The sequence below is a fragment of the Microchirus variegatus genome, assembly GCF_963457635.1.
Source record: "Microchirus variegatus genome assembly, chromosome: 1".
Classification (NCBI taxonomy): Eukaryota; Metazoa; Chordata; class Actinopteri; order Pleuronectiformes; family Soleidae; genus Microchirus; species Microchirus variegatus.
In genome coordinates, this window is record NC_139802.1 from 19,156,978 (window position 1) to 19,176,554 (window position 19,577).

At 43.0% G+C, this 19,577-nt stretch overlaps 1 protein-coding gene across 1 annotated transcript; it reads left to right on the plus strand.

The window, feature by feature from the left end:
* Positions 1-297: 297 nt before the first annotated feature.
* On the plus strand, positions 298-18,060 carry LOC310929442 (oxysterol-binding protein-related protein 10-like; the record flags this gene model as incomplete). The annotated part of the gene is made up of 12 exons (XM_083892204.1): positions 298-533; positions 5,207-5,385; positions 6,039-6,121; positions 9,633-9,725; positions 10,294-10,660; positions 10,941-11,056; positions 13,526-13,681; positions 14,096-14,627; positions 16,314-16,500; positions 16,614-16,796; positions 17,749-17,902; positions 18,016-18,060. 12 exons carry the CDS (start codon positions 298-300, stop codon positions 18,058-18,060), a joined length of 2,331 nt encoding a protein of 776 aa, XP_083748330.1.
* Positions 18,061-19,577: the final 1,517 nt, after the last annotated feature.

Genomic DNA, 19,577 nt, shown 5'->3' on the forward strand with positions numbered 1-19,577 from the left:
ACCCGGGATTTCCAAAATAAAAAACGCAATAACGTCACAAAGAGAGAGAGAGAGAGAGAGAGAGAGAGCGAGAGAGGGAGAGCACCGCAGTGGATTGGTCGGAATATCCCTCCTGTGTGTCAACAGTTAAGGAGCAGACTGGAGTCAGGCAACATCACTGCATCACTTTGTCAAAGCCTGTGTTCATTCTTCTCTCTTCAGTCTGAAGCTGTCTGTGCGGAGGAAACGACTCAAGCAGTAGCAGCAACAACATCAACAACATCAACAACATCAGCAGCAGCAGTAGCAGCGGCAAACATGAATCGCTCCTCCTGGAGTCCCTGCAGGAGGCAGGAGCAGCGAGGAAGCGGTCAGCGGCCGCACAGCATGGATGCTGCTCAGCACGGTGGAGCAGGAGGAGGAGTAGGAGGAGGAAGCTTCAGGACCACGGACAGCGGCGCAGGATCCCCCCTCCACAAAGCAGCCCGCAGCAGGAGGCACCTGGAGGGAGTCCTGAAGAAATACACCAACCTGCTCCACGGCTGGCAGAGCAGGTGAGTGATGTGCTGTGTATGCACTAAGAAACTTTATTAACTTAAATAAACGCAATGTGACATCTCTGTGAGTTTCTCAAATCATAAAGGTTCTATTAAAGTTTTTTGTTTTTTTTTCCCAGCCAAGGATGTTTTAATTCCAGGAAGAAATTTGAAATTTGGATTTGAAAGTAATATGAATTATTTATGAATTATATACTAAAAAAGGGTGAATTGTGTATTTTTTTATGGAGACCCTGGCTGTGTCCCCATTCAAAAAACAACTGATAAACTCTATTCCCATTGGTCAAAAACCTAATTTAATCCCATGGCATTTACTCCATTTACTCAAATGACCCTTTTATGCAAAAAGGCTTTTATCAGTGTCAGCTCCGATTGGCATCAGTGGAAACATAATAATTCTGCGTTCAGAAGTGTTATTAATGATTAAAAGAAGTCGTTTGTATGGCAGCAGCCATCTTGGTATCCTAACTTGGGGTACGTGAGGTTGCTCCGAGTACAAATAGAACAAAACCTGGGTGTACAAACTAAATTCTTCTTTGTCTCCAGTCAGCATCAATGTTTGTCACAGTCCACACCTTTAAAGTTTGGAACTGTGTCCAATATCATTTATTTCATCATTTGGATCATCGACAATGACAAATTCACAAAGAGATCAAAGTTAAAATGCAAAACAGAAACAACCACAATGTTATTAATGAAATTGTGTCATTGTAGTTGTTTATAGACTGACACACAGCTAACATAGAGGTGGAAGGCAGAATAACCCCTGGGGAATCACCTTTTTTATTGGCTTCAGCCATGGTTTTAAATTCCTGATCATTCTACTGTAGTTTACAGTGTTGCAGTATTTCCTTTGTTCTTTCACCAGTGTGTGTTTGTCATTAGGGATTAGCCCATTTGAATAGTAGACTCAGTATTAGTATTTGGCAGATACTAATAAAAAAAATACTGGATTGGATTTTGCTCTATATATTCACACTGTAAAAGTGTCAATAAAGAGCAGCAATAGCATTTAAACTGAGTTTGTGTTGTGCAGCTGTTTGTTTCATGTTAGCATGAAACATTTGTTGCAATTGGAGCGTTTTGTTTTTGAATTGGTTGGTTATGGCTACACGGTGCAAGCATCACAGATGTAAAACGACATCTGATGTCGGAATTATATCGGTACTGTTGATACCCAAGGTTGTGATGTCGGTATCAGACATGAAAAAGGGGAATCACACCACCCACGTCGGGACATGTGTCTGTTGGGGGTTGGACAGATTTGAGATTGTTTTGTTTGTGTATTATATTTATGTCCCACCAGCAGTGTCTAAACAATCTCAATCTGCCTGTGCAGTTACACGCTCTCCTTACATAAGACAATGTGAAAAATGCAGTGAGCATTTCGGTCTATATTTAACTTGGGTAAATATGTGGTGATCAATAATTGACTGTGGTCACGTCATCCCTCAGAAAGTGCGGTGCAGCTCCGCTCTCTCATTCATCTCTGTGTGCGTCCTCCCATTTATTCAGCTCTGTAACCTGTGGTGATGTCACAGCGAGAGGAGAGATGCGGGGGTGGGAGTCCAAGAAACACTGAATGAGTCATCCAGGCTCAGGAAATCCCTGCATCCCAGTCCTGCTTCTCAACACACTCCCTCACTCCCTCCCTCTTCTCTTTCTGCTGACTCTCTCTCTCTCTCTGTTTCACTGTCCCACTGAATCAATATAAGGCATCCAATTGTGTAATGAGATCCATGATCGCACTTTTGACAGTGTGTGGTATAGTTGCCTCTACACAAGCTATCTGTCTCTCTAACACACACACACACAAAGTTGTTTTGTTATCTTAGTGAGGACACACCATCGATGAAATGCATCCCTTAACCCCTTACCCTAACCTAAATCATCCAAACTAAGTGCATTAACTGTAAAACCAGGTATACCCAGATAACATGTCCCCAAAAAGTTTGTTTGCACAGCATCTCTAACCCTAACTTCTAACCCGGTTCCCAACCATGTGGTCCAAACCTCACTCAAGGGAGCGTCAGAGGTTATTAAATGTATATTTGTGCATATTATATTTATGCAATCACACACACTCTATTGGATGATCAGAACTCATCCATCCATTATCTACCGCTTTATACTCCACTGGAGGGTCGCGGGGGGTGCTTATCTCAGCTGACATAGGGCGATATGCAGAGTACACCCTGGACAGTTCTCATGCCTACGGTCAATTTAGAGCAGGGGTTCTCAAAGTGTTGATACCTGAGGGCCAATTTAGGAACCCAACATTGGACTGAGGGCCGCCAAAGGAGAAAAAAAGGGAAACAAGCAGTTTACACTTATTGGTCTGTATCCAGTAATGTCCAATAAACATTTAACAAGCTTAGTAACTCCTGGATTAAAACTATCAATTGTAATTCATTGCGGGCCATCAAAAACATTTCTGCGGGCCACCATTGGCTCACGTGCCGCACTTTGAGAACCAATGATTTAGAGTGACTGATTTAGAGTGACTGATTCGCTTTGTTCCAACTGGGGCTCGTACCGGGAACCTGGGTTTTCTTGCAAAGGCGAGAGCGCTTACCACTACACCAACCAGTGGGCCCTGATCGGAACTCAATCACCCAAATTAAAACCAATTATTTGGTCCACCTTTAAATGCATGAGGCTATTTTTCACCAACAGCACTGTGACCTCTGAACTTGTATCATAGATATCATGTCTGAGGACTTTAGATTATATGGAAGCACAACACGTGAGAATATAGGAACAAAAACCTACAAATGCAGTAGACAGGGGTTTGGGTTGGGTGTCTGGGTTATTATGGCACCAGCAAAAGGTTTGGAACCACAGCTCTAACCTCTGTGCCTATAACCTTAACTCTAAAACCAAGTTTTTGAAAACCCTTTAAAGTTTTGTGGTCACAAAGCTTCCCTAAGAAGAACACACACACCTATGGCAGCACATTGTGTGTGTGTGTGTTATGACCATCTCTGTTCTTTACAACACCCTGTTGCGTACGCTCATCTTGCGTCCTGTCACAGTGAGCTGAGCGGGGAGACAGACGACAGACTGAAGCAACACTGTCGTGTTTGTATCATCGCACTGATTGATGCGTTATTGTTTTTTTCCTCAGAGCGTCATAAGGGATTCAGTGGCGGTTTGCTCTGACAAGGAGGTTGACAAAGAAAATACAGATAGCTGTTTTCAGTTCAGATCTCTGCCTCGTTTCTGTTGTATGGCTTTTGAAATAGATCTTTTTTGGATCACAACGCTCTGACCTGAGCTGATGTTATCAGATAAGCGTGGAGAGATTTATATGTTTCCACAGCGGCAGATGAACCCAATATCACTGTCTCTTAAACTCTCTTTGCAGTGTAGCTCGTTGTTGCTGCCAGCAGGGACCTGTGTGCAGAATAGATGGAGCAGCTAATCTGAATGTGCATGTTTTTGACTGTGGTGTGTGTACAAGCTTCCTCTGGTGGAACTTGGAGGAAAGTACTGTTCTATTGTATGTACCAGGGTACATGTGATTGGAGTGGAGCTGAGGAATTGTGTGCACAGAAAATCAAGCAAATAACAGAAAAATTATCTTCTTCTACTTATCTTATTAGCTCCATCTTCACCTAACTTCAAAGTATAGAAGTATATGTGAAGAAGACGATGCTGATGATGATGTGTGTGTTTCCTGTATATGTGTATCAGTTCAAACCATGTTTTCTTCAAGTCATTTGTATTTATTTTAACTGCTTTGGAAGACACAGACAAATAAACACCCTTGTGGTTGTCAGGAAACGCTTTGTTCTATCAACACACTTTTGTCACTGTATCTGGAGGACTCGATGAGTGACAGTGTCAGCACTGTTATACAATAAGTCACCTCTTATTTTGCCGACTCACTATCCCCCGGCCATGCTCCGTGCTGCAGAAGACAGCTGTATATATAGCAATAAGACTGGAGGTGCGAGTGGGAGCCACTTGATGTTCCAGTGCAAACCACACAGGCACATGACACATGACAGCAGTGGAGGAGATGAAACAGCTTGCTGTGTGAAACCAGACTTAAATTATTCATAGTGATCTCTCTTTCTTCTCATTGCTGCTTTTGCTTGTCTTCCATTAAACCTTTGTGCCTTTATTCTTTATCCCCGCAGTGCTCTCTCTTTCCTCTTCCTCTCTTCTGCTGCTTCTGCCCTTCCCTCCATCAGTGGCTCTCATCTGTGCTTAGAGATGCTGCTCCCATATCACAGTCTCCTGGGTAAAATCACTCAAGCCTCAGTGGCTTCCATATGAGCTCCAGTGTGCGATGCAAATAATCTCTGTGCCTTTGCTTATTCGTGACTGACGACTGCTGACTGCACGATATCACACGAACAATGGTTGCTTATGTCGGTGAGGACAGGAGTTGACCCCCTGCCTCTTTACAGAACGTTAATTGAATTATTACTCAGCCTACAAGGGATTATAGGAGATGTAAGCACAGGTGAGACCACCTGCAGTGCACCATCAACAGCATCCATTGGAAATAAAATCAAAAACCACTGTGTGCGCTTTAAAGCACACTGAAAGAACGAACCGACCTCCTAACTGTCAAGGTCTTGAAGGATTTATAGTGTTTGAAAGTGCCAAATGTATTTCACTCCTCTCAGTCGTTCTCCTTTTCTCTCTCTCTCCTGTAGATATTTCGTGCTGGACCCAGAGGTTGGTCAACTCCAGTATTATCTAAACGAACTTAGTAAAAATCAGCATCCTCCCCGTGGGTCTCTGCCTCTTCTCGGTACAACGGTGGTGTCGAGCAACGAGTTCCCTTACATGTTCACTGTTCAGTCCACTGCTGGGGATTTCTACAAACTCAGAGGTGAGTGAGTCAACGTGTTTTAACGTCTTAACGAAAATTGGTGAACTCCAAAGGGCAGATGCTTTATACCGTCTGTGTGAGCACAATACACTTTCATTGTAGGATGCTGGAGTGTGCATGAATGAAATTTTTTTTTTATATAATAGTGCTCCATCTTATGCTCCATCTTAATCTAATTTCAATTTGTGAAGTGTGTGAGGAAGAGGAGCATGAAGAGGGCAAATGATCTTATTGGGAATAAATCTGCCTCCTGTGAAAAGTCTGTAGCTGACTTTGCTCGACCTATTTTACACCACTGTATTTTAACATCAGTGATAATGGTTTTACTTCAAGAGCTCAATATTTTATCTCTTTTTTTTTTTTAAATAAATAAACAACTTTTTAAAGGTTTTATTTACCAGGAGGAACATTTTACAGGTTTTAAGCAGAAAAGTGGACATACAAGTATTGAGTTAAGCAAGTGCCTGCAAAAAACACATAGCAATGCATAGTTTACAGTGCTACTGATATATAAAATGCACAAAAACCTTTGGAGCTCCATCTATCGATGATCAAGTAATTGCCAGTTGGAGTCTTTTCATGAAATTAGTTGACAGTAACAACAATTGCATTGACAATCGCTGTCATAACCTTCGCTGGTCTGTTCCTGTCAGCATTGGACGCCCAGGAACAAGAGTTATGGATGACTCAGCTGCAGCTGTGCTCCAGACGCCACTCTGACAGCAGCACCAACAAGGTATACACACACACACACACACACACACACACACACACACACACACACACACACACACACACACACACACACACACACACACACACACACACACACACACACACACACACACACACACACACACACACACACACACACTAACACGTATGCCTACTAAAGATAACCTCCTTATTTAAATTTGATCTTCATTTTGAGATTTACAGTTTTCCATATCAATCCTTTTCTCTCTAATTAGATTACAGCCTCTCCATTTGTATAGAGAAGTGCTCGCCCAGACAGACAGACAGACAGACAGACAGACAGACAGACAGGTTTGGTAAAAGGCTATAATTGAGTCAGGCAGTATTTCCATCCACTTTATGATCCTGTCCATGGCTGCAGCATCACAGAGTGTCTCTTAGGTTTTATTTCCAACATATGTATTCATAGCATGTTTGTGCTTTAAGGAATGAACCCTGTTTTTTCGCTGCCATTTAGATCTTGAAGCTTGTTCCAAGTTACAGCGCTCATTAGGATGCAATGGCAAGCACTTCACCAGCTGCGGGGGAGGATGGCAGGACTAATAATACACTTCCTGCATCACAGCAGAAAGTTTTCTTAGTGGCCTACGAGGTCAAGTTGAGGAATTGATTAGTCAGGCTGACCGCTGGCTTTCAGTGTCCATTTAGATTCAAGGAGGAGTTCGTCAGTTCTGCTGCTGCTGCGTCTGTGATGAGTCATTTACTGAAGGTCCAGCAGATTTGGCTGAAGTTTCTAAAGTGTTATTATGCCAATCCTTGTATATGGATATGGAAGTGACGTTCAGGGCCCATTAATCACATAAAGCACTTAGACTCAAACACAGTTGAAAAGGTACATCTGGAAAACACTGTCCAAACCTGAGTGCTCTGCCACTTCCTCCTATTAATTAAAGGAAAAAATATATAAAGCCACTTAAGGAGTGTGAATTCATTCATATAGAAAGTATATACAACACAGATGTTGTTTTTAGGTTTTCAGAACCCAGAAGTAAAAATATGCAGAATATACACCAGAGGGACTCTGCTTAATTGTATTTGAATGGAAGGATATGGGAAAATCATTGGACTTGAAAAGCTGGTAAACATTTTCCTGAGAAGTGAATGGCCTCCATCACTAGTTTGTGGTCTTCTTCAATATTACGTTTTGTCTATTTTAAGGTCTAACAGGTGCCTTGTTGCAGGTGAGGTCTGTGAATGTCCATTTGCAAAACCTCAACATTTTGCTGGGCAAATTGCCTATCTTGAGCTTAAAGCTCCCATAGAGTGGTCCTATCGCACATATATGTGTGTTATGTACGTCTACATGAACTGGTTTTTATGGTCAAAAACCTCCTAGTTGCTGCAAACGACCCGATCGAAATCTCTCCTCACTGAAGCTGTCGTCAGCCACACTGTTTCAGACCGAAATCTCAACCCCAGAAGACAGACTGTCTTGTAATTAGCACGTCAGCTCTCAGAAGCACGGATCCCACAGTGGATCCACTGCTCCTCATTATCAAAACATTGTTTTAACAATGTTTAAAAATAGTTTTGTCACGACTCCCGCCTTTGACCTGGAGTCAAGACCCAGAGTCAGAAGACACTGTCGCATGTGAAACACCTCCACAACGGACGTTCTTCTTCTTCTGCGGTTCAATGTACACAACCGGATGTGCCCATACTAGTGCCCGGAGCAGGAGGATCCGCTGTTCAGGAGACGGGATCCTTATGTCACGATTCCAGGCTTTTTCAGGGCGCTTGCTGAGCCAGAGAATACAATAAAACCCAGCGTTCTCAGCAGTGGCTGAACTGTTTGTTTCCAAACTTTTGGGCAGCCTTAATTGGAACTTTCAGTCCCATGTAAAATGGGAAAATTTATTTCTTATCGGTGACTATTCTTATTGGGTTATCAATTTCCATGCATCAGTGTATCCCCAATTTCCCCATTGTGGGACTCATAAAGGACTCTAATTTATTATCTTATAATCTTATATATTAGATTACTTTCTCAGACTAAATATAGATACATTTTATGACTACTACAAAAATGTTTACAGTAATAGGCTTGTCTTAATGTCAAAGACAAAACGTTGCACATTTATTTCAAACCACTGACCACTGGTCACTGATGAAGTCATGGTTATGTGTGGGCAGATGAAAGACAAAGAGGTCCTCAAAATTATGAGGACCAACCTTCAAAAGTCCATAAATATGGACGATTTTCACGTACATGTAGATATCTTGTCCTGGGTGCTGGTTTGGAACAGTGCCCATGCACCTGAACAATAGCTGATGAAATTAACACCACAACGGCTGCTCCCACCCACATTGATGCAGAAAATATAAACTTGGATCTGGCTCATGTCAAAAAATAGCAGAAACAGAAACATGTTATTTAAGGGAGGTCAAAACCAATAAAAAACCCTGGATTATTTAATCTACAGGACTTCATTGCTGCAATGGTTGCAGTTAGAGGTGTTAATGTCTCCATTTTCTGGAGTAGTCATGTTGTCAGTGTAATCACCGTTGGAATCACGAGGGCATGTGTGATAGACATTCATCACAGCTCATCACACACTCATTAAACAAGCTGAGACGTCCCAGTGGTTTTGCTCTGCAGTTGCCGTGTCAGTGGTAATTACCTCCTGCGGTCAGCGAGAGAAGCTCATCACCTCTCTTTCCTCTCTGTGTCTTCTTTTCTTCTTTTGATTCACTCTCCAGAAGTCAAACATTTTCCACCAAAAATCTGCTAAAAAGGCAATTGCCACCAAAAATAGTTTTCTTTTCTTTCATGTCTTTTTTTTGTCACAACCAGTGTGCAACACGCAACAAAAGAAAGTACTATGGTAAGCACTCCCCTTTCCCAGTCACTGCGCATATGGATCGTAAAAGTCTCCACAACATCTCTGAAATAAAGTGGTCATAGGCAAAATAAGTGCATTCACTGAAAAAAAAAAAAAAAGGTACCTATTGCAGAGTAATTTGATCAGGGATTAAATATTGTCTCTGTATCTGTTCCCAGAATAACTTGCAGATGTTGCAAATGTTGTTAGTCATCCTTCAAGTACCTTTAACTCCAATTCTGCTCTTACCTCTGTACATTTCTTTCTTTTGGCTTCTCCCTCTGTAGGAGTCGCCACAGCGGACAATCCACATATTTGATTTGGCATAGATTTTTACACCAGATATTCTTCCTGATGCAACCGTCCCTTTCCTCCCGACGGGGTCAGCACTAGGAAGATGCTTGATGTGACTCTGTCAATTTAGAGTGTCCAATTAACAGTGAGCAATGGGGATTGGGATTGAACTGGCAACGATTATAAGCCCAATTCCCTTCTTACCTCCCTACATTCAAAACATTAATCTCAAGCTCCTTCAAAGCAGAAAGCTTATACTGCTCAGCATAATGGAGGTCTCACCAGTCAAGCACTGTATCTCTCCGTATCTTGGGTCGAGTGTTTGTCATGATGCTGTGGTTACTATGGTTACAATGTGTCACTGTCTGTGTGTAGGTGACGAATCAGGCTGAAGCGGAGCAGAAGAGCCTTGTCAACTCGATTGAGACCCTGTCCCACCGAGGCGGAGCCCTCTCTGCTCTGGATGAGGTGACACATCATGTTTCATGCACTACTGTGATTGGATAATCTGTTTAGGTGCCGAATGGCAAGAATAATGTCATTCACTCATTCCCATTAAAATACTTTGATTAATGGGTTGTATTGCATTCATGGCCACCAGGTCGAGGGGTAGCCTGAAGTGTAAGAGCTTGCTGGCCCTTCAAATAAAGTATCCTCAGGGGCACACATCAAGTCAGATTTATTCCAAGGTGTTTTTCCACAACAAAGAAACTAATATTACTGTTATGAAGCTAACATCACCAGCATTCCCAGGCATTAAAGGCATTTCTGACATGCCTGTGTCCACACTAGCAACATAGAACAGCTGACTTGGTCCTTTTTTTGCATGATAGCATATTAAATCTCCACCAAAAAACCTGTTGCATCTGCTCACGTGATGACATATCATGTACTTTATCCACTACCCCCTTGTTACTCAGTTCCTTGCCCCTTCAACTTAACAGAATCCAAATAAAGTAATCATATCTAGGCCTTTATTCACAACTAATTATAATCAATGATCTTAATTTATTTCTTTCTTTTTTCATTGGTTAAGGATCTACTTCTTTTAAAGGCTACATCAGCCGCCACCTTGAGCTGCCTGGGAGAGTGTCTCAGTTTGCTGCAGCACAATGTTGTCCAGGCCTTGAACCACAACCAGAACCAGAACCACATCCCTGTTCCCAGCCTCATCCACAGTTCACCTGGTGTCAATAAGGCATCTCCAACAGAGAGAGTAAGCGTAAACCAGCTGGAGCCTGGTGGCCTTGATTCCAGGAGACGAAGCCCAACTCCCAGCTTTAGTGAGAACCGAAGCCCAACTCACAGCCTTAGTGAGAAACGGAGTCCAATTCACAGCGATGGAAGACGAGGGAGTGGCCACAACCACATTCAGAGCCAGAGTCAAGGCCATGTACGTACAGGTGAGTTATCCATGGAATATTTTTTTTTTTTTAGAAATTGCATGGTAATGTACTACATTACCCTACAAAGTACACTTTCACCTTCTAGATACACGTTTTATCTACAAGGTGAAAGTGCACTTTAAGTTATTTAAGAATATTTTGTCCTAAGAATGTTGCTCAACCAAAGCAAAAGGTGTGCTTATAGTCTATGCTTTTGCCCCAAGATTGAAGATTGAAGTTAGAAGAACAGTTGTACAAGTGGTCAGGTTAAAAATTGTTGATATTTATCCTCCGTCAGATAGCCCCACTGGACGGTCCCGATCTCCTTTTGAGAAGCAGGTGAAAAATGGCCCTCAAGCACCTCTGTCCTCTGCTGCCTGGCCTTCTTCCACTCCAACACAGAAAGACCCAGAGGTAATTCAAACTACATTACTGTCGTATAAATCGCCTCAGCAGGCAGTGCATCAAGAGCAAGAACGATCTTGGTGTCAATCTCAGTTCAACCAGGGCCTTTCTTTGTGGAGTTTGCATGTTCTGTGTGACCCATGTGTTTTGTTTCCACACATAACCTTCTGTCCATAATCTCGCCTTATGTTTCCTGCTCTCTCTGATTACATGTAAAATACGACATCACGACAATGTGGTGATCTGCAGAATAAAGTCAAATAAGTCAATCAGCTGCTGGTTGCCATGGCAGTGAACAAGGAATTAATAGTTCAACCTGAATCCATCTGATGGGAGGGAAGGAGTCTCAAGAGATTAAGAATATAGATGAGATAAGTCTCTTTCTTTGGTTTTCTTCATCAACCTGCTCACCTCTCTGCTTAGATCTAACTAAATACGGTATACTGTATATGGTCAGGTGGTTTTAGCTTCCCCAGTGTGATAAAAGTAAACGCACTGCCAGGATATAGTCATGTGTTTGGTCTGCAGCTGCAGAGCCGACTTTGGAATAAAGACTAGTCATGGGATCTGAGAGGGATTAGGAGGAAGGGATAGACATATTATTTTCAGAAGGTTTCGAACTCATTGCCCTGTGATATGTTGAGCATAAGAAATTCCTCTAACATTCAAATTGCAAACATCAATCATCAGATTAATTCTAAATACGACCATGTTGTCCAATGGCACTCATCTAATTTGCAGAACATAACATTAGTGTATAACACATCATTCATTCATTTTCATTATGATTCAAACCAGGATATTACTAGAGAACACTTTGAAAAGCGCCTGCTACTTGATGTGCAGTTACTCAAACCGGCTGAGTAATTTGTGACTATAATCTAAATAATCTTCCATTAAAGAGAGTCAGAATGTGGCAGGGATATAACAATCTGGTATGCCATTTTTCCTCTTTTGATCCCAAGGACACAACACACCTCTTAACTTGCATTTGAAAAAAAGATTGAATAAATGTTTTGCTCCTTTCCAAGACATGGTTTCAAAGTTTGACTGACTTGCTTTCCTATAACCAGTGGTTTATGCATCACTTCTTTGGCTGATGTAAGATAAACAAGTATGTCATCTGCAAAGAGAGTGAACATTTGGATTGGGATTTGAGGAGCTGGACTTTTATGATTGAAACTTACAGCAGCTTTGGCTTTGACGAGAAATCATTTTACAGTAATCCAAATGCAAAAGTGGAAAGAAATGGTACATTGTCAAGAAGGTATAAAATAGAAAGAGAAACCAGACAGGGGGAACCCCTCCCCCCATTATTAGCTTTATATCAAAGTTTTGCTCTTTATAGAAGGAAAGTACTTGGAGAAGGAACAAAGGGAGCAAGAGCAGCAAGACAGAAGGAACGTTAGGACTGTGAAGGAGGAGGAAGCCTTGAGTAGGTGGGGCTCTGATATAGTGCTGTGTGCATGTGCAGGGGGTCGGGCTTGGTGGGATTAAGAGGCTTCTCCACATCACTCTTAATCTGTCTATCAAAAGTACAGCTGCAAGACGAGCTCTGCTTTCCTACTCTCCTTCAGTCCCTCATTCCCTTCTCCTCTTCTTCTCATCTCACCTTACTTTCACCCCTTCATCGTTGGTGTCTCTCCGTCTTTCTGTATCTCTGGTAATATTGATGCTGGGATGTCAGCGGGGGGTCTTCCCCCTCTTAACTGTCTGTCTCTCTGGATGATGGTGGACATGAACTCCAGCAGGATACCCAACAAATCAGCAGTGCTTGAATATCAGCCAGACAATGTGAGTGTCTTACTCTGTGTGTGTCCAGCGCATGTGTGAGCGTGATTACGTCAGGTAATTGTGTTCCATTACCACAGTGCTGCCCTTGGTGGTTGATAAATGGAAGCAGTTTATTCTATGTTTGTGAAAAATCTTCCTCTGCACAGATGTGTGATGTTCTTTTCTGAGTGAAACTTCTTTATGGACAGAAAAACAAACACCAAAGGGTTCACACATCTTAGGAGGAACAACACAACACAGCAAATACGTATCCTGCCAGTTCACCACCTAAACCATTTTCACATGACTTCACACAATGCTGATTGAGCCTATAAGCTCCACACGACTCTCTCTCTCTGTGTTTCTCTGTACAGCAGCATTTTGTTTTCATGCCGCCAGGCAACGTTTTTACGCTGCAGTTAGAGTCATGCATTTAATGTCTGAAAGAGAGAAGGTGCAACAGTAGAGACAGATGGCAGCAAACTGTTGAAACATGGATCAAGAGTCGCCCTTTCAGAAACCTCTGCAGGTTAAGAAGGAGAGAGGAGATTCTCTAATGTCCACTGTCCTCATGGTCCTGACTTGTGGAGACAGCCTCTATGTGGTTGTGTCACAAAGCTGCTACAGGAAAGGACGTGTCATCGTCACAGCAGCAGCATGTCTGTTTTTACATCAGAAATGAGAGAATATTTGCATCTCCACCAGCAGGGACAAACCAGCAGCCCACACCTCCCAGATCCCACTGACGAGACCTCGGACACAGACGACAATGAGGAGGAGGACCTGGGAGTCCTGGACGATCAGCGAAGCATCATTATACACCTGCTGGCCCAGCTCAAACATGGCATGGATCTCACACAGGTAGCCTGCTCTATGTCTTAATCATTAGGGTTTATGGAAAAAAATGCATTATCTTGAAAATCCACACAAGATTTTGGTATAGCAGTGTGTCATTGGGAGTTTCTAAATCTAATATGCTCTGCGCCCATGTGATCTCTGGGTCCATGTGATCTGGACCCCAAGTTGGTAACCATGGGGATAAATGCTGATTTTTACTGGGTAGTGGAGGGGTGGGAGTGCAAGAGCACCTAGGAATCATATAGAGACTGTCAGTGTTTTGGTAATTACACAGAATCCCCAAATGGCAGTAGAAGTTCCACACTGAAACTTTAAGACTGCATCTGCTGGTGTGGTAGAAGAATGTCTCAAAAGACAAGACAAGTGGAGATAAGTGGAGTTAAATTACTGTACATATACTGTCTATCCCTCTCTCAGGTGGTGCTCCCTACCTTCATCCTGGAGAAGCGCTCCTTACTAGAGATGTACGCTAATTTCATGGCTCACCCTGACATGTTCCTCTCTATCACATCTGGCTGCACACCAGAGGAGCGTATGCTTCGTTTTGTTGAGTACTACCTGACTGCCTTCCATGAGGGCCGGAAGGGCGCTGTGGCTAAGAAGCCCTATAACCCCATCCTGGGTGAGAACTTCCACTGCTCTTGGTACGTGCCTCGGGACCGCGTCCGATCTCTCAGGACAACCAACTGCACTGCTTCCAACTCAGCACCCACAGCCCCCTCCAACATCCCCAGGTACTCACAGAGGAGGACAGATGGCAGCTGCTGTGGCAGCAGCAGAACATCAGACTGCTATTGTGTTCGCTTTGTGGCTGAGCAGGTGTCCCACCATCCGCCTGTGTCAGGCTTCTACTGTGAGTGCAAGGAGAAGAAGATGTGTGTCAACACTCACATCTGGACAAAGAGCAAGTTCATGGGCATGTCTGTTGGAGTCTCCATGGTCGGGGAAGGTAAGAAAACGTTAAAGACATAACATTTCTGCATTTAAAAATCTAAAAAACGAGACTAGATATTTTGTGTACTTACATTAGCCACATCGTTTCCAACGCTGGAAATTCTAAGTTATATTCAAAGTAACAGACCATTTTATCTTGGTCACCTTTTCATTATCCGTCTTTACCCCTCTGCTATAATTTCCGTGACAAACTACCTATGAAAGATCACAATGATACTGCTTGTTAGCCAGTGTGTTGTCTCATGTTTTTTTCATTTCATTGTGTGTATTTGCCACTAATGGATCACACGACTGCTCATTGCAGTCTGCTCCACTGTGTGGAACATGACACCAACAGGGACCCTTGTTTCAGTGTGGGCATGTACTGTATGTGCATGTGGAAATGTGGAGGACACTGAAAATAATGCAAAAAGTCTGACCCGGCCCTCAAACTGCTGTAGAAACATGGTGGCACAACACGTTCGCAAAGCAAGGTCTTTGTCTAAAGTACGTCTCGCTCTAAGGCTATAAATACCAAACAATTTTTATTTCACACTGATTACACACACAATCTTGATTTTTCATTTACTTTCTTGCTCAGTGCACTGTGTTCAGTTAACTGCTGCTGCACCACATGTCTTTACCTCAGGGACCCACTGCTAACTGGTGCGAACATCATTGTTTGACAGTCTGTTTCACTGACTTATCCGTGTGCCTGTGTGTGCCTGTGTGTGTGTGTGTGTGTGTGTGTTTGTGAGTGCATGCATGTTATTTTTCTGCACCTTGTTCAGAGAGCACACTCTTCACAATGTCACATAATCCTGGGGCTTTAATGACAACATGTAAATGGGATATTTATATGGAAGTTTTCAGTGTCTGTTTGACTGTCTTTTGTTCTCTCATTGTCATTTCACTCATAACATTCTCTCATTGTGTCCCAGGCATCAGATCACTGTCTGTCAGACACAGTCAGATAGGCTATTTAAAGACACTGACACATTGACAGATATGCATTCATGGTAGCCTCTCTCTACTGACAGTTTGCAGTTTGTGTAGTGTGTGCATATGGCAGCAGACTGGGCGCAGCTGTTCCTTATATAAGCAGCAGGAAGGGGGGAGGGGGGGTTAGGATACAAATCAAAGCAGGAGGATTCAGATTCTGAATCAAAAGGCAACGGTATTTAAGTGTTGAAGCTACACTGCTTCCGGAACTACTTCAAAATAAAACAGGAAACAAGGAACTGAAAACTACACCAAGAACTAGAAAGAAAATGCAACAAAAGGTCCAAACTGAAATATTGTTCTGCAGGATGGTCCAGGGATCGTGACACACTTAGTTCAGGTGAAAACACAGCAGGAGAAACACTGGAGAATCCACAGTAGGTAGACTGGCTCCTGCTGTTGTGAGTGCATCTCATCTTGATATATGTGTACCGCAAACAACTGAGTATGTCTGGATCCAAATCTACTGACGTCGCTAAGAGTTTATGTCTGAAATTAGCCTCAGTTACTCAACTCAAGCAAGTCCGGTCGCCTACAGCTAACTACAGGACATGATTACAACCTGGATGACTGAGAACCTTCACAGACTAAAGGACGCAAAGATCTGCAACCACATCTCACATTGTTATCTTCATCTTTGTGTAGCTTTACCGCTTTACTTCCAAACTTCTTTCCTTTAACCCTGTCCTGCTCATCACAGGCGTGCTGTATTTGTTGGAGCACGATGAGGAGTATGTCTTCACACTCCCATGTGCTTATGCCCGCTCCATCCTGACGGTGCCTTGGGTGGAACTTGGGGGGAAGGTCACTATCAACTGTGCCAAGAGTGGGTATTCAGCCTCCGTCACTTTCCATACCAAACCCTTCTATGGAGGGAAAGTACACAGGTAGGATAGAGCGTCTGCTGGCTCTGTTTCCCATAATAACATAATTGTTCTATCTTCATGTTGTTGATGAATACCGCTAAATCCTAAAAAAAGACTCTGTTGATATCTCTCAGAGTTACAGCAGAGGTGAAGCACAACCTGACAGGAAATATCATATGTAAGGCGCAGGGAGAGTGGAATGGGATTCTGGAGTTCACCTACAGCAATGGAGAAAACAAGGTCATTGATACCTCCAAGTTGCCGGTCATCAAGAAGAAGATCCGGCCTTTACAGAAGCAAGGCCAGTATGAATCACGGTGAGTGTGTTAAAGTAAAACTTTGCTCAGTCTCTGCGTCTTTCTTTCTCTTCACAGGTTGTGGAGCCATGTCCATCAAGTAAGTGCAAACACATATAAAGGGGATTTAATCCCAGACATACTTAAAAGTGCGAAAAAAACATTGTTTTTTTGACAGTTGTTTCCTCTTCTTTGCTTCCTCCAACAATGCTTTTCTCTGCTTATTTTTTGCCGGCTCTGCCATAATGAACAACTAAAATAATGCTATCACTGACTTGACAGCCAACATCCTGCATAATTCCGCTTTAAGCTCATGCAACACAAAAGAAGCTGTCATTCAAAATCTAAACAGCCTTAATAATGGCATACCATGATCATTTTTTTTGCCATGTGTTGAGGCATCACCAAATATCATTGTCTACTTTGAGTTCTGTTAATTATCACAGCTGACTGGGTGGAAATAGGACGTGCCTATTCTTAGAGAACCAGTGTGTGGTGGCAATTCTGTTGGAATAAAGCAAAGAGGCAACACGCTGACTTCCTGGAAGGTTTAATTCGGCGTCAGCCCAAACAACATGGATGCATGAATGGGAAAATAAGCAAAGCACCAAGAGGCGTGTGATGGTTTTATGCCATGGATGTTGTTGTCCAGATAGGGTCAACAGGTTTTGGACACTGTCTGGTTTTGGACTTGTAGTGAGGACTCTAAATGAGAGATGATGGTTAAATGACTTTGTTGTACCAAAAACAAATTTCATGGTTGGTGGTCGGTGTCCTGGGGGCATCTCCAGCAGCATCACGCTGAATCAGAGAAACAAAACACAAATAATGGATGAACACAAAATGTAAAGCCTAAAAAGCACAGCACTACCAAACGAAACAGTGGTGGTGGAAACAACTGAATGATTGTAGAGGTCTTTATTTTATTATTTTTTTCCACCCTTTTCCCTCATGTTGTGTTTTCGGTGTGTAGGCATCTTTGGCAGCATGTGACATCATCACTGAAGGCAGGAAACATGGACACAGCCACAGAACACAAACACTGGCTGGAGGAAAGGCAGCGACGTGACAGCAAACAGAGGGCTACTGACAAAACCCCCTGGAAACCCAAGTATTTTATTAAAGAGGTGACAAGAAGCATTTTTTCTCCCAGCTCACTCTTCCCTTGAAGTCACTAATAATGAGATTAAACATTTGGTTATTGACTCGTGTTTTTGTATGTGTGTGTGTGTGCGTGCAGGGTGAAGGCTGGGTCTACCACAACCCTCTCTGGAAAGCTCACTGACCAGCAGTCTTGGAAGCAGTTGCCCACCTGGAGACATCCAGTGGAGCAATCCGGACAAAGAGAGACAACGAGAGATAAAAACTCTTTGTGTGCCACAACAAAAGGTGCCAAAGACTTCCGGACAAACTTGTCTTGTCAAATGAGACACGTTTGCTCACAGTGAGGTCATACAGGGGTACAGACACTTTCGAACACGTTCAATGACAGAATGGGACTTTTGTTTCTGACATTAGAAACAACAAACTACTGTAAACTGCCCCTCTAATGTTTTTGTTGTTTGCACAATGTAGTAAACTAAATGTCAGGCACTATAGTTTTGCTCAATTCACCGTCAAATAAATAGTGATGGGTCAGATGTCCATGACTACTCAGAGGTGTAAGTATAATCCTTATAATGCTGATTAACTTGTTACAACAATGTATGTTAAGCTCTGGGAATATACAGTTTTAGAGGAACAGTGTCATATAACCACAGTGTTTCAGATGTGCACTTGCAGAAATGTGCAGGTGTAAAGACCTGTGCCACTTTAAGGACCAAATCATCACATCCAGACACCAGGGTTCACAGGCGCCCCTGGTCAGCAGAGGGCAGTCGATTGGGTTGGGTGTCATTAACATTTGCAAACTGTTGCCTTGAATTTGGTACCGAAACCCAACAGTACCACTTTTTGGTACTTTAGTCTCTATCAGTGGATAAACCATAAATGTCTAATATGCAATACTTAAGCACCACTTGGCCCCCAAACAGGGAAATACCAGAACAATACAGACCCTGGTCTCTTCTATGTCCTTGTCTGAAGCCTTTTTAGCCAAAGAACAAGCATTGAGTTGACTCCAGCTGGACGTTTTGACTTACTGTACTTTCTGCTATTACTGAGGAGTGTCTGTTATTATGTTCAAGTGGAACTGCTGTATGGCTACCAAAACAGAGGCCTGGTAACAACATGCAACTAAAGCCCTGTTCAGACGGGATTAGTTTTACATGAGGAGGTGGAGTAAAGCAATTACTACCAGAGCTTCTCAGTGATTTTAGGCCTTGTCAGTAAAAATTACGATGGCTTTTACCTGGGGTAAAAAGGTCCTGCGAGCAATTACCCCAGGTAAATCTAATCCCAGCAGTAAATATGTGCGTAAATATTCCATAATCTCCTGTTTCCAAGTCGTTTTCCGTTGATTTTTGGCACTATGTTGATCTGTGTCTTCACTGAAGATATGAAGAAGCAGCAGGGTCCGCACATGAGCGTAGGAGATGATGGTGGTGCATAAATCAAGCGCCACTCAGTGTCCAAGAAGTCCGGGTCAAGTTGTTTGCGCATAGCTAATGCTGGTTCGGGGATCACCGGGTTCGTTCCCCCACCTTTGCCCTACCGCATCAGGGCTCTGGTTGGCGTCCCCCGAAATGACTGGGTAGGGTGATAGACGTGAACGCACGGGCCTCGCCATAGAGGCAGGTCTGGGCCCAGTAAAGGAGTACTGGGACAGACGGAGCGATTTACGCCTCCCAATTGTGGTAATTT